The 23284-nt window shown below is 49.1% G+C and overlaps 1 protein-coding gene across 9 annotated transcripts in view; it reads left to right on the top strand.

Annotated features, from left to right (window-relative positions):
• The window catches only part of CEP164 (centrosomal protein 164), a 42076-nt gene that overhangs the window by 4743 nt on the left and 14049 nt on the right, over window positions 1-23284 (top strand). For 2 of the 9 annotated variants that reach the window (XM_037409997.1, XM_037409998.1), the window contains exons 5-15: window positions 2809-2967; window positions 3843-3971; window positions 4372-4449; window positions 8233-8343; window positions 10746-11177; window positions 12660-12743; window positions 14098-14181; window positions 17478-17563; window positions 19177-19329; window positions 21327-21545; window positions 22810-22941. In XM_037409997.1, coding sequence (XP_037265894.1) covers window positions 2809-2967; window positions 3843-3971; window positions 4372-4449; window positions 8233-8343; window positions 10746-11177; window positions 12660-12743; window positions 14098-14181; window positions 17478-17563; window positions 19177-19329; window positions 21327-21545; window positions 22810-22941 — 1667 coding nt within the window. The remainder of the gene's footprint in view (window positions 1-2808; window positions 2968-3842; window positions 3972-4371; window positions 4450-8232; window positions 8344-10745; window positions 11178-12659; window positions 12744-14097; window positions 14182-17477; window positions 17564-19176; window positions 19330-21326; window positions 21546-22809; window positions 22942-23284) is intronic. The other 7 variants (XM_037409999.1, XM_037410002.1, XM_037410000.1 and 4 more) reach the window with 7 other exon arrangements.

Raw genomic sequence — 23284 nt, 5'->3', positions numbered from 1 at the left:
GGGCACATGGAAAGAAATCCAGGTGTGTTGCAAGCCAAGAGTGATGAGACCATCAGCAGACCCGAGGGAAAGGTTTTAAAGCAGACAGGAATAGAGGCAGATACAGAAGTACAAGGAGCAAAGGTAGGCTAGAGGTATCAAAGTGTGATAGCAACGATTCAGTCAGTTCTCATAACAATAATGCAATCCAGGTGCTGCAAGTGAGCCATTGCTTTTTCCTGCCATGAGCCTGGAAGACAGAAGGATGCGCACTTTGTTGCAGGGGGAGCATCTGCTGCCTCATCCCCTCCTGGGGTCATTCCCAGCTCGGACACTAAGTCCTGCCCAGAAGTCAGAGAAGGAGTGTAACTCAGGTTATGAAATGGTGCCACGTGCTGCTTGAATTTGAGAAAGGCCCCAGCCCAGAACCTGAACTTGTTAGTCTTGTGGTGGATTTTTGTGGGGAATATGCTGATTGGAATTCTAATGGTGGGAGCACAAAGAGAAGTGAAGAAGTGGAAGGATACATCAAACTCCTGGAGTGTGGGGAGAAAAGTTTGCAGCAGACCTGCAGGTTGAGGACCAGGGGAGCAACAGGCTTGTCATCTCCACTTTCATGTGTTGACCCAAACCAGAGAAACTGCAGGGAGTTATGGCCAAATAGAGGTTGGTGAAGGAGCAGGTAGGAATGAGGTAGGAGTAAGTCCTTTGTGATGACCTTTCCACTGTAAACGTTTCTGGAGAACTGAGAGTGTGAAGTTTTGCTTCCAAGCCAAGTTTCAGGAGAAAAGGGGCAAAGACATCCTGTTGGAGGTCACATAAGCAGATGTGACATTAATTTTAGTGGCTTTCCTAAAGCTCAAGTGGTAGCTTGAAAAAACCTTTGTTTGTGGTCCTCCTTGCATGTCAAACGCTGCACAATTCACACTTTGGTTTAGCTTTGCAAGGGCATGAAGTGTTTTTTGAGCTCAAAACGAAGTGATGGGCAGTAAATGGAATGGGATGGCAACATCGAGTACAAAATCATCTCTAATTTTGGCTCTAAGACTATAGTAAGCACACTATAAAGTTAGTGTTTTCCCCGAAGAACCTGCAGCCTAAATTGACAGGGAATGGCTTATTCAGCTATCTTTAGTTTAGTTTAGCTTGCTGAATCTCAAGTCCCAGAGTGATTGAGTTGGTTAGGGTCATATAAAAAAAACCTCATAAGTTGCAGCCAGCTCTTCTGCATCCATGGCCAGGACCTTGAGAAATGGGACTCTGTTCCATCCTAAATGAAAGAAAAATGGGGAAAAGTTTGAATTAGCTTTGTCGGACAAGAGAAGGAGTATTCCCAGAGGTTATGGGCCACTGTTTTGCAGGTGGGTGCAGTACCAACCTGTCTGAGCACAGTCTGGTCCTTAAGCAGCTGCTGCTGTGGTCTTAGAACACTAAGATGGCTTACAGGTGTGATGGGGCCCAATTATAAATGTAATCTTCTCCTTCTTCCTCTGAATAGCTGGACCATTTTGTTCTGTTTTGCCCCAACTTTTTCTCTCTGCTACCGGTAGCAGGATCTTGCCCTTCACTGGGAAGAACCTTCCAGATTGATTTGTCTTTGTCCATAAGTAATTGCCTCAGTTTAATAAGAACTTAGCAAATCTCCTGTTCTGGAGAAAAAAAACTGAACTGAAATGTCACTGGATGTAACGTTAATGAATTGCTTTGCTCTGCTGTTGCTGGTACCCAGCTGCGGCTCCACCAAATTACTAGCTCAGGTTTCTAATTACCAGCATGTGGTAGCGCTCAGTTAGCTGATAAGAACTATGACTATAAATATCAGATAAACTGCGGATTATCCTGAAAGTTTTAATTAGCTCTGTGGAAGTGAGTTTATCTTTGCTGAAGGACAGCTAACATCCTCTGCTCCATACGTGTAGCTAATGGCCATCTGTAGAAGATGATTAGGTAAGCCCAGAATAGGTGATTTATTCTGTTACTATGGTTGTGACAGTGACTTGGTGGGAGAAGGATCAGTGTATTTTCATCTCCCTCTCCCCATCCCGCAGCCTGCCAGTGAATTAACTCTGTTTTCAGTCTGTAATGTATAGACACAGAGCACAGGATCTGTGATTTCTGACTACACACATGCTCTGCTGAAGCAATGGCACTTGGATGTGCTGGCGTGCTACAAAGAAAATCCTGGCATACATGTGTGTGTAGTTTAACCTGTGCGGTGTGTTGCAGGGTGAGACTGCTTGGGTGGGGAATTCCACAGAGTCAGAGCGGTTGCATTTCTGGGTGAAGATAACTTGGTGTGCATTGCTCAGAGGTGAGGATGTCAGCTGGGCCCCAGGGCTCTTGCTGTGCTTTGAAAGGGAGAGGTGGATTCAGGAGCTTCCTACAGATGTGCTGCAGCAGAGCTGCTTTCTGCTGCCTGAAATTTTTCCACTGGTGGAAGGTGAGGAAGCAGCCTGGATTTTGGTCTAAGAAGAGGTGGTAATTGCAGCTTGTGGAGAGTAGGAGGCTTCTTGCCATCGGGGTGGTTGTTACTTCACGTGTTTCACACTCAGCAGAGTAGCAGGGCAGAGGCGAAGCTGCTCAGTTTGCCCTGGGTGTGGGCCTCTCCTGGAGGGTCCCGTGTGGGGGTGCGTGCAGATGTGTCAGCTGGCGTGGCTGTTGCTGTTCTCTCACTTCAGTTTTGCAGTAATGCCCATTTATTTTCTGAATTGCCGGTGAATTGAAACAGCCAGTGGTTGCACAGGGGAGCACTTTCTCCCTTTCTGAAATAAGAAGTGTAAGCTCTGCATTTGTGCTGTCCTGTCAGTGAGCCCCTTCTGCATGCTCCAGTCCTCAGGCACCCTGCTAGCACCCATCCAGGTGCCCCTGGGGAACCTCGCTCCACTGCGTGGCCCTGTGGCATCTCCAGCCAGCATCCTTCGTGGGTCACTGAACGTGGACGTGGGGAGCTTGGTGGACTCCAGCCTTGTGGCCAAAGGAGGAATGCAGGTGAGGCTCTGTCTGTGGCCAGAGGAGCGTGGATAAGGCTCTGTCTTCTCTGGGAACATGTCCAGAAAAGCACACTCTGCAAAAGGTCACAGACATGGTGATGCTTAGAAGCTTAAATTGACAATATCTGTCGTCTCTTGTCAGTTTTGAAATACTTTTGTCTGTTAAAAGACCAACACTTCCCCACTGTCTTTCACTATATTTCTTTTTTTCTGCTATTTCTAGCATGCCCAGTGCTAAATTAATGGTGAGCTTTCTTCTGCTATGCTTAGCAGATTTAAGGAAAGAATTGTTTCAATTGCTATTGGGAGGAAAAAGTTTAAGTTCATTTGAGTAGAACTTTGATTTGTGTCTAAATTGAGCATGACATCCAGTACAGGTAATGTAATCAAATAACATTTTCACTCAACTATTTGCTGAGAACAAAAAAAATAAAAACAGTTTTCTGGATGAATGTACGATTTACAGACATATTGAATGATTATTTGTAGAAGGTGACCTTTGGGTCGACAAAACAAAGGTGTTTAGTGGTAACAAATTGATCTTTTAATGGAAAACGAAAACATTGTATATGCAAAACATTACACAAAGCAACACCTGTGCTGAAGGTTTTCTTCTTGCTGAGTTAAGTCTTGTCACTGGTGACTGCAAACATTTTGTTGTCTTATGGTCTTGAATGAATCAGAGTTTTGAGGGTAAAGAATATATCATTTCCCTTCTGGACGTGGTTGTAGCAGAATGAGGGTAGCAGCGTAATCCTGAGCACCTTCTCAGAATTCAGCAGCTTCCCTACTGCTGGCCAGTGTCTCAGTGGGTTTGTGTCTCCCCTTTCTCTTCACCTGTCCTCTTACTTCCCTTTCCTTGTGACTTCACAGCCCGCAGAGACCTATAAGCACACCAGCCAGACCAAGAAGTTAACAGGCTTGGTCTGTGAAGAGAAGAGTTCCTTGAACATGGCAGCTCTAGATAAAGGGAGAAACGAAGAGGAGGAAAGTGAAAATGAGGTACTTTGTGTGCCTCGGCTCTTAATGCGTGTCGGTAACCATAGTGCATAAAGCCTCAAGGAATGAAAAACTGATGCTCCCCTTGTAATAGCTGGTTGACCGTGGTTGTTCCATTTGACTCGGGGCCTTAATTTGTGCTGCGTTTCCTCTGTCTGGCTGCCAAAGAGCATCTAATCCTGTTTTCTCATTGTGCTCCCTATAAATCAACATCTACCACGATGTAATTCCAAAATGAATTGCCTGTAGGCGTATTGCCTGGGTGTATTGCTATGGCTCTGCTGCGTTATTTCACTGATTAGGAACCACTGGTTCCTCCTGTGTGGCCTGTGGGGTTACAGGGGTCAGAACTGAATTTTGACTCTCTCTCTCTTTTTTTTTTTTTTTTTTTAAATACCTTTAGAGTCTCCATGGGACAGCAAGACTGTTCAAAAACCTGCACATGGATGTCAGCGCCCTGGGAGGCAGCTTTGACTCTGAGGTAAGACAGTGGGTGATGAGATGGGCAGGTAGAACTGCCCAGGCAGAAGAGGAGCTGTGGCACTGTCAGCCAGCGCCTGGGCTGGGGAGTGAGAGTGCAGCAGTGGTGCTGGGGGTTGAGTTTCCTGTGCTATTTATGAGCAGGAACAACCTGGAGCAGACCGATGCAGACGAAGGTATGGCAGCAGGGCTGGGGGGAGCATATGAGAAGCCAGGTGCCGTCCGCAGGGGACAGCGGTGTGGGTATTGAAGGCAAGTTTGTGCTTGAGGGAGAAAGGATTTGAGGAGACAGCGTCTTTGTGCAGGGTAGAGCTTTGTTTCATTCTAAAGCAGAGAAGCCTAAAGCCATGCAGGTGTGATGGGCAAGCTGGAAATCAGCTCTTTCAAGGAACAGCAGAAAGGAGAGGGTCTCTGATCAGAGAGGTGCCACTGCGCTTGCTGTGGGAGGAAGGCTTGTTGAGGAAGAGGCACGGTTTGCTTCTGCAGTGAGCGTAGAAAGAAGGCTCATTCTCGGCTGAAGCTGCGGTGGTGGCACTGAGGAGAGGGGAGTGTACTCTGGTAATGCCATTCTTGCAGTGTCGCCCAGTTCCACAAGAATCTGGGAAGCTTCCATCTGGACCGCACGAGGACACTTTTATGTGGCAACCTAAAACCTGTTTTTTTTCTTCCTTGTACTGCTGATAAATTCCATCACTCAGGCACAGAGCATCAGCAAAGAGTTCAGTACACGCGTGGCCTTGCGCAGACATCGCGCTTTCTGTGTGGCTGTGTGCTCTCTGCCTGTGCTTTCTTAGCAGTGATCAGGCTTAAGATGGCAAGGGCACAGTGGGAAGCGCGTCGCAAGCAGCTCTGGTGATTTGGCCCGACTGTTTGTGCTGACATTAATCCTTTCTCGCCACTTTGAAAATTCTGTTCCAGTATCTGAAAGGCAAATTAATTTCTTTTCAAGGGTTTTACAGTATTTCCCTTATCCTTTTCACAGCATATGAAAATTAAGCTGTAAAGTACTTTGCTGGAGAACCCATTCACAATACTGGGCAGAAACTGCAAAGGCTTATGCTAAAGTGGATGTGAAAAAGAAAGGCCTGACTCTCTCATCTCCAGACAACAAGCAGCCTGTTGGGGCCCAATTCGTCACTGAAATGTTAATGTGTCCAGGAACAAAGGGCTGCCTTGGCATTTCAGCGCCTGGGCAGGGCTTTAGGAATCTGTTATGAAACAGCAATTGCTGCCCGACAGCCAGGCTCTGTTAACCCAGATGGGTGACATCTTAGTCCCGATAAGATATTAGTGCCCCACTGGAAAATATAATTCTTTTGGAGTTCCATGAGATGGCAGTAGAAAAGCATTCCTGTGAGCGAGCCTCAGCGTGCAGCGTGAGCCATTCTCCAGCTTCCTTACAAAAGGGAGAGGAGGAAGGGATTTGTATAGCAGGCCCTACAGGGGGAAATCTGGGCAGTAATGGAGTGAAGTGATGGAAGAACTGGCTTCGTGTAGCTGTGGATCAGGGTTGAATACCTCTCTTCACCAAACCCACATGCTTCCTTTCTTTGACTTGAGAGTGGAGGCTGTATGGAAGATGGAAGGAGTCTGGGAGAGAGGGAGGAGAGATGGAAAGAAATCCTGCCCCCTTCAGTGGGCTCTTCTGGAGTGAGGTGTAAGTTAGGGAAAAAGCACTGAAACTGAAACCCAAGTCAGATACTAGAGAACTTGAGGTATGTGTTTGTCCGGGTTTTGGCTGCGATAGAGTTAATTTTTTCCTAGTAGCTGGTGCAGTGCCGTTTTGAATTTAGCATGAGAACAATGTTGATATCACACTGATGTTTTAGTTGTTGCTAAATAACGCTTACTCAAAGTCAAGGACTTTTGAGATTTCCCATGCTCAGCAGGTGAGCAGGTGCACAAGAAGCTGGGAGGGAGCAGCGCCAGGACAACTGACCTGAAGTAGTGAAAGAGATATTGCATACCATAGAGCATCGTGCTCGGTCGATAAACTGGGGGGAGTTGGCCGGGAGGGGCCAATCGCTGTTGGGGGACTGGCTGGGCATCAGTCAACTGGGTTGAGCAGTTCTGTTGTGCATCACCTGACGTGTTTTTCTTTGGGTTTTATTCCTCTCCTTCTTCTCTTCATTACAATTATTACTACTGTTGTAGTTATTTATTATTATTTTTACTTTATTTCAATTATTAAACTTTTTATCTCAACCCACGGGTTTTACCTTTTTCCAGTTCTCCTCCCCATCCCTGGCGGGATGAGGGGCATTGAGTGAGTGGCTGTGTGGCACTTAGTTGCTGGCTAGAGTTAAACGATGACAGTTCTTTTTGATGCCCGCCATGGGGTGCCATCCTGGTGTGGTGGGGGAGAGAACTGGAAGAGTAAAAGTGAAAAAATGTGTGGGTTGAGATAAGGACAGTTTAATAGGTAAAGCAATAGCCGTGCATGCAGGCAAAGCAAAACAAGGAATTTATTCGCTACTTCCCATCAGCAGGCAGGTGCTGAGCCACCCCTGGGAAAGCAGGGCTCTGTCACGTGGAGTGGTGACTTGGGAAGATAACTGCCATAAGCCAAGTGTTCACTGCTTCCTTCTCCTTCCCCTAGCTTTATATGCTGAGCAGAACGTCAAGGTATGGAATATCCCTTGGGTCAGTTGAGGTCAGCTGTCCTGGCTGTGTCCCCTCCCAACACCTTGTGCACCCCCAGCCTACTCTCTGGTGGAGTGAGAGGCAGAAAAGGCCTTGACTCTGGGTAAGTGCTGCTCAGCAGTAACTAAACCATCCTTGGATTATCAATGCTGTTTCCAGCATGAGTCCAAAATGTAGGCCCATACGAGCTCCTATGAAGAAAATTAACTCTACCCCAGCCAAAACCAGCGCAGAGGTTTGTGTAGTAGAAGGTACTCTTGGAAGGAGGGCTTCTAGGCAGCTGGGCTTGCTTGGCTCCTCATGGGGTTAGCTCTCGCCTGAACCTGGCTTTCTTGCCTTCTGAAGTCCTGTGATCACTGCAGACATGTGAGACTCAGCCCTAAAATACAAAAGGACTTTGGGATACTGCTGGAAGGGGCAAGAGGAGGAAAAGGTCTGCAAGCATCTCTGGGGGCCAGGGGAGAGGGTCCCATGGCAGCAGAAGTGATCCCCTGCTGCAGTGCTTGCAGCTTGGGAGGTTTAGTACTCTGCCTTCTGTAGAGGTCAATCTCTGGATAAACAGTGGGAGTGCAGGGGGTCCTTTGTGGTGGGAAATTACCATGCCAAGGCTTCTTTATCAGATGGAGATGTGTGAATGGGAACTGTCTCTGTAAATAAACATTGCACAACACAGCTTGTGTGTTACTGCAGAGATACATGTGCAGGAAGCAGTGCTGCTGGTTCCCAGGAAACAAAGACATCCGTGAGATGCGGGCACAGGGATGACTAGTGAAAGGGGAGGAATGACTGCTGCGTTCATAGCCTTGCTCTCTCCTGTGCTGGGGGAGCATGGCTGAGAACGGCTTGTGGGGAGCCCTGAGCTGCGAAGAGTCTGGCAGAACAGCGAGTTCCTTGAGCTGGCCAGCAGAAAAAAGCAGCACCAGTAAAGCTTGCAGAGCATAAACAGTTCGATGTCTGGGAATCGGGGCCTGGGGCTCCCGAGCAGAGGTTGGAAAGCTGTTCAGCTGGAGAGCTTGCGGCTCCAGGGGTGCGTGCAGTGGGTGATGCACAGGGTGGTGACCTGTCATGGGTGGGTGTCCCTGCCAGCTTGGAAGGGTGGTGTGAGGAACCTTGCTAGTGGATGTGTTACCCCACCTACTAGGAGAACAGCAAAGCAGAGGAGGAAGACTGTGGCAGCCAGTTAGCTGATGTTGCTGAAGCTGATCTCCAGCACCGAAGGAGTCCTGATGAGGAAGCTGGCAGCCTGAGAGAGGTGATGAGTGGCTCTCTGACATCATGGTCCTGCTTGCATGATGTCAGTGAAGCTTTGTGTGCAGTAGGCAGCTTCTGGTGTTGTGGTGTGGATCTGATAGTTGCTTGGTTTGTTTCTTTTGCTGATTAAAGTATTACATGCATGGAGAGAGGTGTACACTTAAAAACAAAGGGCAAACGCTACCCAGATGAAGCCTGGCAAACCTGCCGCCCTTTCTGTACTTCTGTGCCTGATGACAGCCTGAAATCGGGGGGTGAGGGGGGAGCACATTGCCTCGCAAAGGCATTCTCCATGCAGTATGAGATTTCCCCCCTCCCCCCCTTTTTTTTTTCCTTTTAAAGGTAGAAAGATTGTGTCGTTTTTTGTTGTAAGCTCTTGTGTTCAGCATGTTAGAATTCAAAGAGGTGGCATAGTCATCCTGTTTCCTGAGATAAGTAGGATTCAGTTTTGGTGGCTGCTGTTCATCCTGATTGTTCATCACTGAATCAGGTGCCTTTCCAAAACCTGCTCCTGTTGGTATCGAGGTGCTTTTCTCCAGACTTAAGCCAATTGCTGGAAGTAACGATTTGATAGGCAGAAATTTCACATCAGTTAGTGTCGCTCAGCTGCAGGTAGAACGTGTTACAGCTTGTGAAAAGATCAGCTAAAGGCAATTATAACCTGACCGACTCATCCTGGCTCTGAAATCCATAGAAAATCCATAGTCTGGTTTTGTGTGAGGAAAACCTCCCACCTCCTCTACCTTGTGTGCCTGATTGGCATAGTTCCTTCTTCCAGAAAGTTGCATTTGTGATCAATAAGGTGTAATGTTAGCACAAGTTTTGTTTGTATCTGTCCTTAAAATAGGATTCTACCAGCTAAAGAACTTATTTTGGGATGTTATAGTAGCTGAGGTAAACTTGCCTGGAGATAAATCCTTTTGTGTACACAGTATGATTGGATACACGAGTATATTCTGTTGTGGTGCGTGTGCCCCTCGAAGGGAAATATCTGTGTACTGTTTCCAAGCACAAGAATCTGGGTTGGTCTCATTTGGTGTTTCTTTTTCTTGGGCACTCTCAGCTGTCCTGGAGAGAGGTCCTCAGGAAAACTCTAAAGTAGGCCTGTCCCAAAGGGAGCACAATTTTCTGGACACCCTAATCCCCAGATAATGGGAAACATAATGAGGATTTCTCCACTGGACTAACACTGAAGAACGGCTGCTTGCATGTGTTTTTCTGGGTTCTGGAATAAAGGCGTTATCAAGGCCTTTGCAGAGCCTCATGCAGCTGTCTGGTGATTCAGTGGTGAGTTTTGTGAACCTCTGCTAACCACGCATGGAACTGGAAAGGGGCAGTAAGCTTTCATTTATTGCTCGGTGAATTGCGGGTGAGGCTCTGAACTGCAGGTTTTTTTGAAAATACCCAGTGATTAGATTTCTCTTTCCTCCTCTCTAGCCTGATGGATGGCACTCTCAGCCCTGAGAAGGTCCCTCAGACAAATGACATGCTAGGAGACGTTCTTTCAGTTTGCTGCAGCTCTGGGTTTAAAGCTGACAGCGTTCCAGTTGCACTTTGATAAAAATACATCGTTAAAATATGCGGTCTGTGTATGGTACATGCTGTACACAGGATGCAGCTAATGTTTGACAAGACACCACAGCATTAATAAAACAGTGAGAAAGTAGGACGTGCTAGCAGTTTTGTTTGCATACTGATGAGGGAACCTTTTCCTGCTTCCTCCTGGCTATCGTGCTTTTTGCTGTGGGTTTTGTGGGCCTCCCCTCTGCTGGGAAAGGCACTCGAACCTTTGGGTGACTAAGCTTTAATTCAGCATTGCTCTTTCCCAAGGCCAGTGGGTTCTGCCATTTCTCAGTCTGGTGTGTCAGCTAGACCCGGTTTCATTCTGAGCTCAGAGTGGTGGCTTAGATCAGTGCCTGCCCTCAAGTTTGCCCTGCTGGAAGGTGGGATGATTGCATCCTGCCTACTCTTCTCTGCTTATAACTTCAGGCAGAAGTGAAATGTCCAGTAATAGTCCCTTGCAGATTTCCATCTCTCACTGAACAGACCCACTGTGGAAGCATAAATGGCTTTACTGCAGAGCACGTAGGATGCTCCCAGGGGCTGATGGGCCTTGCAGCAGTCACTGCTAACTCTTACCCACTGAGACCCTGTGAATAAAAAAAAAAACTTATGAAAAAAAGAAGTCTGAGCCCAAGAAATGAGTGTGTTTATCTTATTGAAGTTCCTTGGTTTTGGAAAGGACTCTGTATAAAAAGAAGTCAAACTGGGCTTGAAGTCACCCAAAGATTTGCTATTTCCTTGCTTGCTGTAGGAGAACCTGTGCTATTTTTGACCCCTGCATCCCCCCAGAGAGGGAGTAATGAATGTTGTAGCTATAATTGTGTTTGACTTGCTGCCTAGAAGGAGTCTTTAAAATCAAGACATGCTGAAGAAGGGCAAGAGTATTCCTTAGATTCTGATGCGGCATGCCCTCCAACTCCAGTTCAAGTCCTTCCTGGAGATGCTGACAGTAGCCTGTCTGGCCAGAACAAGGAGGAGTCCAATGGGAAACTTGCTGGGAATGTACCAGGCAAGCAAGATGCTGAGGTGGAAGGTGACATCTCTGCAGCTGATGAGCTGCCGCTGTCTCTGGAGGAACGGAGCACAGGAGGGACAGATGTGCCCAGCGGTCCTGGGCAACCTGGAGTTGCACCTCCAGCTGCTGAGGCAGATCAGCTGGCAAGCCTGGCTGCCACCATCGACACTGTGTCTGCTGGCGAAAAGATAGTGAATGAAATGAGAGAAGAAGCAGCAGCTGATCTGAAAACAGACAGCAGGCTGGATGCTGGCAAAGTAAGAGACGTGCCTGCATGGGTTGGGTTTGGTGTGGAAGCTGCTGTGACTGTTCCCGTTTGCTTTGTAAGACCCTGACCAGGAAAGCTCTTCGAGCACTTACTTGTTTTCTGTTAAGTTGGTGTAAGTGCTTTCCTAGTCAGCAGTGTGTTCCTGGGGGGGCACAAGTGCTCTGAACTCCCACCTTGGCATCTGTAGTACCGAAATCGCTCTTCTATGCGTACACAAAGCGCTGTCCAAAGCAACCGACAGGCAAAAACCCTGAACTCTGACGCATGTTTCGAGTCTTGCAGGAGAAATAAGTCTCAGCTTTCAGTGCTGCCATCTGTACTAAGCAAGCAGGTTTTATAATGAAGTTCACACCAAGCTCAGCTGTCCGTGCTGCTTTGTTTCTCTCCTTCTGTTGTTTCTCTCAGCTTATGCAGAGATAGGGCAAAAGTGTAAAGTGAGCTGCCAGCTGCGATATTCGCGGCTCTGCGGAAGGATGCGACAGGAGGGTGTGAGGGCAGAGCGGGGAAGGACAGTACCTCGGGGCTGGCTCTGGAGCTGTAGCTCGAGTCTGCTGAGCACAGTACCTTCCAGTCGGCCCATCGCCTTCCTGCCACTCTGGGAGGAGAGCTGGCTGACGGCTGACTGCAGCCAGCTGAACCAGGGTATCTGACTGTGCAGTCTCTGGCAGAAGAACTGTGAAGTGTCGGAAGGTGCAGATGGGTTCATGGCCTGGCCCCTGCAACTGGGGTGCCAGACAGACGCATGCTACCCACTCTTGCTCAGTTAGAATGAGATCTGATAAGTTCTCTCTTCCCCAGCTAGCTTCCTTCCTGCTGATTTTGGGGATTGTTCTAGTTCCATTGATGTGTAATGCCTTTAAGGAATAAGCTATAAAGCTGAGCCTGGAAAATGTGTTCTTTCCCGAAGAGCTTAAAGTTGAAAGCTTTGCTTTTACAAACACTTACCTGCATACTCGCTTTATGCATCTGGGCAGTTCTGCTGAAGTCAGCAGGGCTACATGGGTGTTCATGTTGAACATTCGCGTACCTTTTCACGACGGCTGGGAACGTAGGAGTCCTCGCTGCAGTTAAGGCGTGCCAAGACATACTTTTGAAGTCCTTTTAAGACCATGGTACTGTTATGTGTGGCTTCACACATCTGTGTGGTGGGCCAGGTAGCTCTCAGCGCTGCAGAGATCCTTGCAGAAGGAACAGAGGACAGTAAGCAAGTGCCTTTTCCCAGGGATATTTGAAGAGCAATTCTTTGCCCTCCCCAGTCCCGCCCCTGCCTTCGTGTGAAGTGGTGTTTTGTGCTTGTCTTGTGGGTCCACACCCTTAGTGTGTTTCCTGTGATGTTCAGTCACCTTTTCTTCCCTATGTTATAGAGAAGCCAGATTTGTCTTCCCTGTATCAGTTGTCATCTGGCTGGAAATGCCTAGGTGAAGCCATAGGGGTAAGGCATGTACAGGCTGTAATGCGTATCTCCTTTCAGCTTTCGAAGGCATCCGAGACCAGCGACTCTGGGGAGGACTTGCAAGTCTCTGACCACTCAGACCATGAGCTGGTTCGGCCTATGGTGAGTCACTAAAAGCTCCTTGTCCCTTGCGTGTGGGCTTCATGTTCCTCTGGGAATGTGCAGCCAGTTAATGCAGTTCCCATCTCCTGTATCCAACTGCCCAGCTCCTTAACTGCTAAGCGATGACCTTAGAGCTGTGGCATGGGCCAGCAATGCCATCCTGTGCTTAGCAGGTTCTGTCTGTGGGTGAGGTAATATCCCTGGAAAAGTAGGTCACTTGGAGCTGGGACTGTGCTCAGATAATTGCAAAAAGGAAAATAATAAGCAATGTAAAAATTGTGCTTTAAGGGACTTGGCAGCTTTTCCTAAGGGGAGCCTGTATGGCTGGGAGACCTGGCTCCTGAAGGTCCCGGAGGGAGAGCGTGCAGGAGGGTAGTCCTGGGATGTGGGGGTAAGATGCCCATCAGCATCTCTTCATCTCCACAGGAAGCTGCCATTGCCATCTGCCAGTGGGAGCAGAGGCAGCACGGCCAGCAAATGGCTGAGAATATCATTATTTATCGGTGTTAGTACAAGCCTGTATGTTGGCAAGCGGCTGCTGCCTTAAACAATACCTTTTGTAGCGCTTGCTTGTGGGCATGTGTGTGCGCACACACTCCCTGTGTGCAGCTGAGTGCAAGGACCCCCAGAGACTCTGCCAGGAGGGAGAATTATCTCAGAGAGCGAATAGCTTGTGGGCAGCTTGCTGGAGCTGACTTAAAGGAAAAATCTCAGAAAATCTGCAGCAGTATCATAAATGGGAGCAGTGGAGGCTGCGGGAAGATCTCCGTGCTTTGGACATACCATGTGTCACGCATGCCTGCTGTGGTCAGTGGCATGGTAGTGTGACGGCTCACCGCCCTGCGATCCCACCGTGTCCTCCCGGTGTGGCATTGCAGTCCCCTGGCCACATGGGGAGAGTTTCCTCGGGGGCCACCAGTGAAGGGAACCTCTGCGCTGCACGGTCCCAGTGACCGAGCCCATAGGGAATCCTGATTTACTGAGCACCTCTGTCTGCCATCGTCCCAGCAGGTCGCGCTGCATAAACCCCCTTGCCTGCCTGTACCTGTGCGCCTTGGGAAAGAGAGAGAAAACCCAATTTGCTGCCAGTTGAGCCACCGACAGAGCTGTCTGTCTGTCTGCAGTACAGATACGACCTATGCTTGGATATGGGCCTGAGTCTTGGTGCAGCTGTCTCCTATGTCCTGTAAACCTTTCTCTTTGTTCAAATGCCTAGTGCTACAAAAGACTCGCTGTTGGTGGGATGGTGGGTGTGGATTCCAAGCACTGTTAGAATTTTGGTCTAGTCTCGGGATCTCTGGCAAAACTTGCACATGCTTGTGGGACACTGATCCTTTTCTGCTTTGTTCTTTAGGACTTGGGCTTCCAGACTGGGCTTTCTGAGCAGGTACTGGATGTGGAGGTTCTGTCTCCTGCTTTGGACAGCCCCACCTGCAAGGTAAATGCTGTACATGTGATCAGGGACTGGTCTGTGACCAGGCAGGGTAAAACACTGTATTGTGGTGCACTAACAACAGAATGATGCTGTAGGCATAAAGGCTTTGCAGAGGCAAATGGAAGTGATGCGTTAAGTGTCAGGGATTAGAGCAGCACTACTAGTGCATTGTTTGTTCCGCAGAGATGAGATGCGGCTAGCTACACAAAGAAACTTTGAGCGGAGGTGGCTTGTGAGAGGTGCACGCGTGCGAGCTCACACGTGTGCTTTCTCTGCCCCAGTGCAAGTGTAGATAAATGGCTTTCCTGGGGAACAGTGGGAAGCAGAGCCTATTTCACTTTTTTCTTTTGTGAGTGTATTTGTCCTTTTCTTCCTCTTAAGCAGATGGAGAGGGTTTGTGTAACAGAACACGATGGCATAAATGGGAAGAAAAGGAGGTTAGCTCCCTCTGACAGATTTTGGTATAGGGAAGCTTATTTTTAAGCATTTGGTTGTCTTGCCTGCTTTCATGTAGCGGGGAAAAATAGGCTCCTTCCAGTGAGTCTGTGGCATGTGAAGGAGTGTATGTATGCGTGCACACGTCTGCGCTTCCTGTGCCGTGTTAGCCCAGGATGTAACTAGGATCAGGCAGTTCTGACTTAAGGAGATTGCTGTGCGTCTTGAGGTTTTATCCTTGTCTTCTCAGCATGTTACCGAGTTGGCTTCCTCAGCCCCACGTTCCTATTGAGCTCTCTCAGCTACCCCTCTCCCGCACCGTCTCGGCTCATCAGTGTGTTGGCTGGAAGAGTGTTGCTGCACAGCAAGGCGGAGGGTCGGGCTCCAGCTGGGGTTACTCAGCCTTGCTCTGATTGTGAGTTGATCAGCTGCACTGGAGGAGACCCTGAGTGGCAAACTCACCACCTGTCCAGCAGAGAGGAGCAATCCAGTTTGTAAGGTTGTGTCTGGAGAATACACCTGTCCTCTTGTGCCTAATAATGAGCATAATCAGATGTGAAGGGAAAACAAAACATATGCCTGCTGAGTTCTCCCCTTCTCCCTCTCGCTGCAGCACAGTCACTGTGCATACAAATGTCTTGTTGGAGCAGCCACATTTGGACTTTTATTACAGCTCTGTCTTGAGGAGAGAGGTGGATTTGAAATGGTGCTCCCCACAGAACTGCAGCTGCTCTTTTGTGTCTGTAGACAGAGGCTAGTCTGAAATGACTCTGGGTTGTAGGAATGTGCTTACTTCCACACAATGAGCTTGCCTTGCTTTGAATATATTGACAAAATAGTCCATTTTTTAAAAAAAAAGACCACCTCTGTCAGCTACATGAGCAAGAAGAGTATTGGAGGTTTCTGGTAGCGTGTTTTGGCAGGAGCGGTGGTAGCTTGCAGAGGCTGTGTGGGCTGCTTCCTGCTAGACCCGGCTTCTCTGCTGGCGGCGGGGAGGCTGCTCCTTTCACCCTTCACTTAACAGGCATTTAAAGTGCTGGCATCCCGCTTTGCTGGCCCTGCTGCTGCACTGAGGGTGCTGGTGGCGAGGAGCTGGAAGGAGGCATGCAACCTAAGCTGCTGTGTGCTGGAGACTGTGGAGGTCCCCCTGCTGAGGTCCCTTGGGAACTGTGCTGTGCAGAGGGAGGAGACGGCTTGTTATCTGTCATCCCGCTTTCCTGTGTCCACGAGAGTGGCTTTGTACCGTGAGCGCGTGAGAACGTCCTCTGTGGGATGCAGCCTGGTCCTCTGTGGGATGCAGCCTGGCGTTTAAGCTGGGCAGCAAACTAAGCTGCTTGCGGTACTGGGACTGCTGGGGATCCTGAGGCAACAGGAGGGGTGACGCTTTCTGCTAATTTCGCAGACAAGGCTTAAAATCAGCCCTTGTTCCCTGCAGGCAGGTGCCATCTTCACGTTCTCAAACGTGCCCAGAGATTCCTGCAGCCTGTGATTTCTGGGGAGGGACTGCCCCCCTGGGAGGGCGTGTTGGGCAGGGGCGCAGCAGTGGCCCCATGCATGGGCTCAGCAGCGTGACCCTGTGACTGGTTGTCCCTATTCCCAGGAAGATCTCGTTCACCATTTGTCTGGCTCCTTTCCTTTCGCAGGCAGCAGTGACAGAGCCCATTTTGAGCCAGGAAACATTTGCTGAGCTCCTCAGTTCTCGGGAATTGAAGTCATTAGTTATACCGGGGCAGGAGGGAGGCTGGGAGGGGGAGCTGCCTGGGAGAGCTCTGACCAGGCTGATGTGATGGAAGGTGACAGCACTTGCAGGGAATCCTTCTGCTGTTTGCTCCACTGAACATTTGCATAAATTACTGTTGTTTTAATTCTGTGTTATTTTGGCCACGCTCCCGCATGGCAAGGACTGAGCTCGCCTGCTGTTTTTGTGATCCCCAAGAATTTATGAATGGGCTACTCTTCTGGGGACCAGAAACCTCGGCAGGGAGGATGTACCCTTGCTGCTTTCTCGTGTGGGGCTGAGAGCCCCAACTTCCCCTCCCCAGGTGAACTGTGCAGTGCGTGTTTGTGTGTGCCTACTGCAGGGACAGAGGTGCCCGGTAGCTGGCAGGTGGGAAATGGAGCAGCTAACTATTTAATATTCAAATATTTGCTATTCATACGTCAAGTGTTTGCTATGCCATAAAGAAGCCAACTGAAGTTGCTCAGTGTGTTACTGAGGGGCCTGGCTTCCTTAGCATGACCGAAACTGGTGCGTTCTGGAGCGCGTAGCCAGAAATCCCTGGGTAGGCGAGGCTGTGTACTGCCCATCACGACCTGCCTGAGAACCAGGATGCCAGGCAGGATCCTGAGTCCTGTTGTGATTTTGGTCCCAGCCAATATATCAATTTCCTTTATGGCCACAGCACATTATTTTACTTTCACATGTGTGACATTTCTCTTTTAGGAGATTTTTGTCCTACACTTTTCAGGGAGTTTAGCGTTACTTGGATATGTAAGGTGACCTGCATGAAAAATCCAAACCTGTGTCCAAAGTGTTGGCAGGGAGTTAATCTTCTGCACTGAAAAAGCAACCCCCAAACCATAACCTGACACAGCCTGGAGAGCTGAGCTCTCAGGCCTCTTGGCTGTGCTGCTGGAAGCATTCCTGAGATGTTTTGAGACCCTTGGTTGCCTGCAGGAGAGGAGGCTGGCACATTCAGCTGGGTGTTCTGGAGCAGCCTGTGGATGCTTTTTGGTCCTTGGGCTCAGTGCTGATGTGCTGGACCAGAGCGGTGCTGCCCTTCGGCAGAACCCACTGTAAGGTCCTGAGAGGCTTTGACGGTGAAGGAGCCAGCAAACTCCACGCTGTTTGCTTTTACCTGCAGGCCCAGGAGCTGGGAGAAGAGGAAAAAGACGAAAGCAAAGCCAGTGTAGAGGAAGAGCAAAGCAAAAGAACAAAAGCTGCTGAGAGGTATGGTACAAACAGTCAGAGCAACAAAGGAGGTGTGGACAGCTCTAGCTCTGGATGACTTTCCTGTCTTGTCCGCTCCTGCTCTGCTCTGGTCACTGTAACCTGTAGAACGTCCCAAGATGATGCAGCTTCTCACAGGGTCTCTCCCACTAAACCTCTCGTTTCTTCTGCCATCTCCTCGTACTGTCTCTACAAATTTCAGCTTCGTTTCAGCTTTGTTCCAGCTTCTGGCTGGGTAGGCAGCAAAACTGCCTGCCTTTCATTTCCTTGTGACTGCCCCAGATGTGGAACTGGCTTATGTTTCCCTTACAGCTATCTGACTGTCCTCTAAAGCTGCGAAAGTCACGCTTTTGCCAAGATGGTCTGAACCTGCTAACGTTGTGCGTTGTGCCCTGTGGCATTAAATCATGAAAGACTCAGCCACTGACTGTTGCCCAGTGACAGACCTTTCTGGTTCTGAGACAGCCCCCAGTCTCGGTCAGTGCTGGCCCTGCTGGGCTGCCAGCTCATCACGGAGCAGAGCCTGTAGCTGAAGGCTCTCCGGGCCAGCCTGCAGGGTGGCAGGAGAGTCCAGCTGCCATGGGAACAGTTCTCTGCCACTTCGTTCAGTAGAGGTGGCCTGGAGCAAGTCACTGGTTGACCAGGTGTAAGCGTTAAGCTATTTTACATCCTGGTATGTGGACAGCTCACTCTAGGGTGCACCAGCTGTTACCCTAGGAGGAATGCTGGCTTCCAGACCCTTAGTTGCTGTGAGGACTAGACTGTCTCGGGGAGCTATTTTCAGCCTGTTTGCTGAATCGTTGCTTAAAATGGTTAAAATCAGCCACTTTGCTTAAAATGGTTGAAGTACTGTGCTGAGCAGTGAGCTCCGCACTCTTGCGAGGCCCTCCCCTCCCCCTTTGAAAGCTGCAGCATGTGGCATTTACAGATGAATCGTGTCCAAACTCTTAGCCTCCACACAGTTACATATACTCTGGGGCACTGGGAACCAAGATGCTGTTGCCTGTGCCAGGAAAACTTGTGAACAGAAGAAGCTGCAGTCCGTCTTAATGACTGGCTGTGTGCGCTTGGGGTTTGCAGCCTTGTTTTCAGAGGAGCTGTTCATGTGAAGGTCCCAGAAAACTGTTCTGCCCGCAGGAATTGTCTCCTTATCACTTAGTACCTGCTTCCCAGCTGTGCATACCCTCTTTCTCTCTGCCTGTAAAGCTAGCTCGTGCCTGTAGATGTAAACATGCCTGCCAACATTTCCATTTGTAATTGGGACAGCAGTGTGAGTATTGCTAATAGGGCTAACTTACCTTGGGGAAAATCTCTAAGGACCTGGAAAGAGAGTGGGATAACCCAAGGAAGAGATTCAGCAATTTGAGACTGACGCCCGTTAGATCCTCAGCTGCCTGTTAGTCTGTCAGGACTTGAGGTGGTGGGAATGGTTTGGGGCATTGGTGTGCCTTTGGCAGCCCGGGGAGGGGCAAATGAATCCTGTTGGCAGGCATGGCTCGGTGCCCACCTAAGTCAGCTGCACATCCCGTCTTCCCTGTCTTGTCTACCTGCAGCAGTGCTAGACCCTAATCTATGCTAATCTGGTCTTCTGTTACCTCTTTTGTGCTGCAAAGTGAGAGGGATCAAAGTGCTTGTGAAACACCAGAAGAGAAGTGTTTTGCTTTAGAAAATCCCAATCAGGAGGAGGCGGTGGCCCAGGAGCCGGAGGAGGAGGGATCGCTGGATAGCCTAATGAATCTGGAGGAGCTTGCTGCCCTGCAGAAATCGTAAGGGCTTCCTTTAAGTCCCTGGTGTTGTAAGCATAACAGCTTTTGTCCTTTTGTTCCCCTTTGTGGTGTTTGAAGTTAGCGTGTGAAGTCAGCACACTAGGAGATGCGGTTTGGTGGGCACAGCAGAGCTTGAACATCTCCGTATGCAAATCCAAGCAGCTGTTCCGCTGGCGAGAGTGCCAAGTGAACAGTCTGTACTGGGGAGGGTGAGAACAGCAGCTCAGCCCTTGGGGTCTGTGGCACAGGACTCCGTGGGATGGGGAAAGAGCTGTTTGCTTTGTACATGGAAAAGCCTCCTTCCTACCAGTGTCGCTAACAAGGCTGTAAGCATTCACCCGCCTTTGAGAAACGCTTTCACACAGACTACTGAGCTCACTTGCTGAGCGGTGCTGAGATTGGGAGGGGGGCGTCGACAAAAACTCCACAAATTGCCCCACTTCTACAGTCACTGGGAACGTTGGTTGCTTTGAGATAAATAAGGTCAGAGCACGGGATGGTAGAGCTCGGGTTCCCTGAGAAAACCCATGGTCTGTTGCTGTGCTAAATCGATGGTTTTTGCAGACACGTACCCACAGTTCTACTGCGATGGAAGACCTCAGTAGAAGTGCTTGTGCTGATTTTGCTTTCTATATCAAATGACAGATCAGCAGATGCAACTGGAAAAAATAGGCACTGGGTCTCTCAGGACAAAGTGGTGGAGAAGCAATCTTTGATGTGGAGACCAGCACAGCATCTCCCTTTTTCTATTAGGAATTGTACTGAGTTGTGTAAATGTGTGTGTCTTGGCTGGATCTCTTTTCAAGCAAGAACTGGGGCAAAAAGAAGAGTGCAATAAAAAGGTGGAAGTGGCTCAATGGCTTTGCAGAGCAGCCTGATAAATGACACCTTCTGCAGGCATCTCTGCAGTTGGCCCGGAGCATGTAGCATTATGGGGGAGCATTACTGAAGCGGGATTTTTCCAGAACCCAACTGCTCTTTCTTCCGTCTAGTTCTTTTTGCTAGTAGCTGCGTAAGTAAGTGACCTTTTCTCTTTTGACTCAAGGCTGTATTACCGGGGCTGTTATTTCCCCAATTCCTGGCAAAACAGAAGTCCCTCTGCCTTATGCTACAGTCTCGGAGCACGACAAGACCTAGCTGCTCCAGCTTTCATTAGCAAAGAATAAAAATCTTTTTCCTAAACTAATCTTCATTTTCCCCTCCTTCCCCTTCAGCCTCTCTCAGACCTTGTAATTTTGCTGCTCTCTGTCTGAAAAAACTTAATTAGAAACAGATTGGTTTTGAATTTTTGGAGCGCTTAGGGCTTTCTGTTGCCTAGAGCTGGCAAGCTCCCAGCGCACTTTAGATTGCAATTGCAGAAAATACCTGGTCCATCAGAAGCACACTGCCAGTCCCTGGGCTGAAAATAGGTACTGATTGCATCTGCTTTTGTGCCTGGCAGCCCTAGCCAGGGTTTCACAGCTACTAGAGCCTTCGTGAAGTGAGACCGTGTTGCCCTTGCAAGATGAGCTCTAGTGGGCCGAAATAGGAGTTATCCAGGACCTGAGTGCTGCTAGGTCTGGCTTTAATCATTTGTCAGTCAGAGTTTCTCTGGGAGTCAACGAGAGGGCGCAGCAGCAGTGCGTGGGGGTATCCCCAAGCTGTTACCTGAGATAATGTGCTACTCACAACCCGGAGTGTGTGCAGCGTGTTCCCCAACGGCCTTGTAAAGAGTGCTTCCCTGTAACAAGCTTGTCTTCTGCCTCCACCTGCCTCCACGGATGTTCCTCCCTCCACGTGAGCAAAAGGGCAAGGGGTCCACAGCAGCTTGCGAGACGCCGCAGCCTAGGGAGGATTCTGCATGTCCTTTCCCTTGGTTTACACTGAAGCTCCTAGAGTAGGTGGTTCTGAGATTTCTTGGTTCGGAGTTGATAGTGTTTGGGGGGCTGTTGCTGTTTCTTTAATGTTACTTGGTTTTCTGTCACCTTTTTGCCAAAGGTGCTTGTTCTTTTTGGTAGGCAACCTGAGAAGGAAATTGAATGTGAGCTGTCCTTGAACCAGCCTAGTGAAGAATCCCTGGAGGAAATAGCCAAGGAGCTGGAGACTGAGCTCAAGCAAGAGAAAATGCATTTATTGCAAGCGGAGAAGGAGAAAATTCAGCAATTCCAGGAGGACGTGAGGCAGCTGGAGGAGGAGGAAGCTGAGAAGCTTCATCAGCAAAAGGAAGAATCCCTCAGGTACTTTCCCTTTTTAATCCATCTTTCCCTTATTTCTCCTCTGAGCCTTTCCTAGCTGCGATTTCACTGCTGGTGGCCACAGGCTCGTGCTGTTACAGGCCACCACCCTGGAAGCGGTGCTCCTTTCCAGAGTTGTGAGCAAAGGGGGCAAGAGCAAGGCTTTTGGGGAGGAGGTGTACGGCCTTCTTTGCCTGGCACAGACAGTCCTGTGCGTGAGGGTCTGCACATCTTGAAATGAATAGCGGGCTGCTGTCAGTGCTGTGTGTACAGAGCACAGCCTGCCTCAGGAAAGCACTCTCCAGTACAGACAAGAGAGCATCTTCCCATCTCCTGCAAGATGCGCTCTGATTCAGTACACATGCAGCTTTCAGAGCTCCGAACCTGGCTCTGATGGTTAACCTGGGAAAACTTTCCAGTTCAGCGCTTGGAGCTTTGCTGCCTGGCAGATGTTCAAATCCTGGGCTAAACGGTAGTAACAGGACTGGAAATTGGAGCATTAGAGGAGATAGTTCCTCTGGGGTAACCTCATCTGAAACTCTGGTACCGTATGCTTTACGGAGGGATGTCCAAACAAGACTGTAAGGAATAGGACGTGGATATCTGTGTGAAACCCAGCCAGTGCTGAGGATCTTACAGCAATTCAGGGAGCGGAACAGCGCTGGGAGCTGTGTCCTTTCCCTGGGGGGATTTTTCTTTCAAGGCTTTTGTATATCAGGTGGTCTTGATACTTATGTTCTTAGTGGACCAAGCCAGCCACAGAAAGTATCGTGACATGGGATATGCTGTCTTGGGTGCAAAGGCAGGCACGCAGATTGCACCTGAAGGGAAAAATATCTATGCAGTAATAAAACAGTGGTGAAAAGGGTGTCATATGAAAATACAAAGCTTAAGATGTACTAATGCAACTGGGTACCTTGGCTGGGAGCCTGCTTTCATTTAATAGGAGCTGATTTCATTTACCTGAAAAAAACCCAACCCAAACCCCAAAATCCAAGTGCCACCTGTGATGATATAATGCATATTAAAAATGCAGCACAGAAGTTTGATGCTTGGGGGCTGGCTGCATCTCCCATGCCAGCAGCCAGGTTCTGAAGGTATGGGGAAGAATTAATGGTCTGGAGCCCTGAGAATGCATCACTCGGGCAGGCATAGCTAGTGGGAGCGGCAGCTGATCTATAGGCCTTGGGGAGGCAATTTGAAGATATTAAAGCCTCCTGAACCTTTTGTGTTTTTTTTTTTTTTTTTCCGGCTGCTCATCTCTCAGGACTCTAAAAGAAGATTTGGCAAAGGTTTCTGAGGAGGAAGAGTTGCGTGTCAGAAAGGAAGAAACTGAGAGACTCTCAAAGCTGCAAGCCAGAATCGCCTTGGAGACCGAGGCAGAGGAGGAGAAGCTAAGGTGAAAAGTTTTGCTGCTGTCCCTGGGGCCATAAACTGTGCTGGTTTTGGGGGGAAGCATCTTTCTTGCCACCAGCAGCCACTCAAGGTGGAGGAGCTAGCCCTCCTGAGTCTCCCGTAGCAAGTACGAGGTGCTAGCTGTGATGCTGTACGTGCAGGAGAGCTGTGGGTTGCTAAAAGGCAAAACTGGTGAACCTTAACGGTAACGGCTCTGCTGCCTTGGAGCTGATGAAATTTTGCTAAATAGGCATATAGTACAGAAGTGTCCTGAAGAGAGGTGTTGCTGTCATGTTGGACCAGGCACAGCTCTGGGGCATGTAGATGAAGGAAACGGATCCCCAAGG

This window comes from Falco rusticolus, chromosome 16, assembly GCF_015220075.1.
Source record: "Falco rusticolus isolate bFalRus1 chromosome 16, bFalRus1.pri, whole genome shotgun sequence".
Lineage (NCBI taxonomy): Eukaryota > Metazoa > Chordata > Aves > Falconiformes > Falconidae > Falco > Falco rusticolus.
Note: the sequence above shows the minus strand (reverse complement) of the source record. Positions and strands in the feature narration are given on the sequence as shown.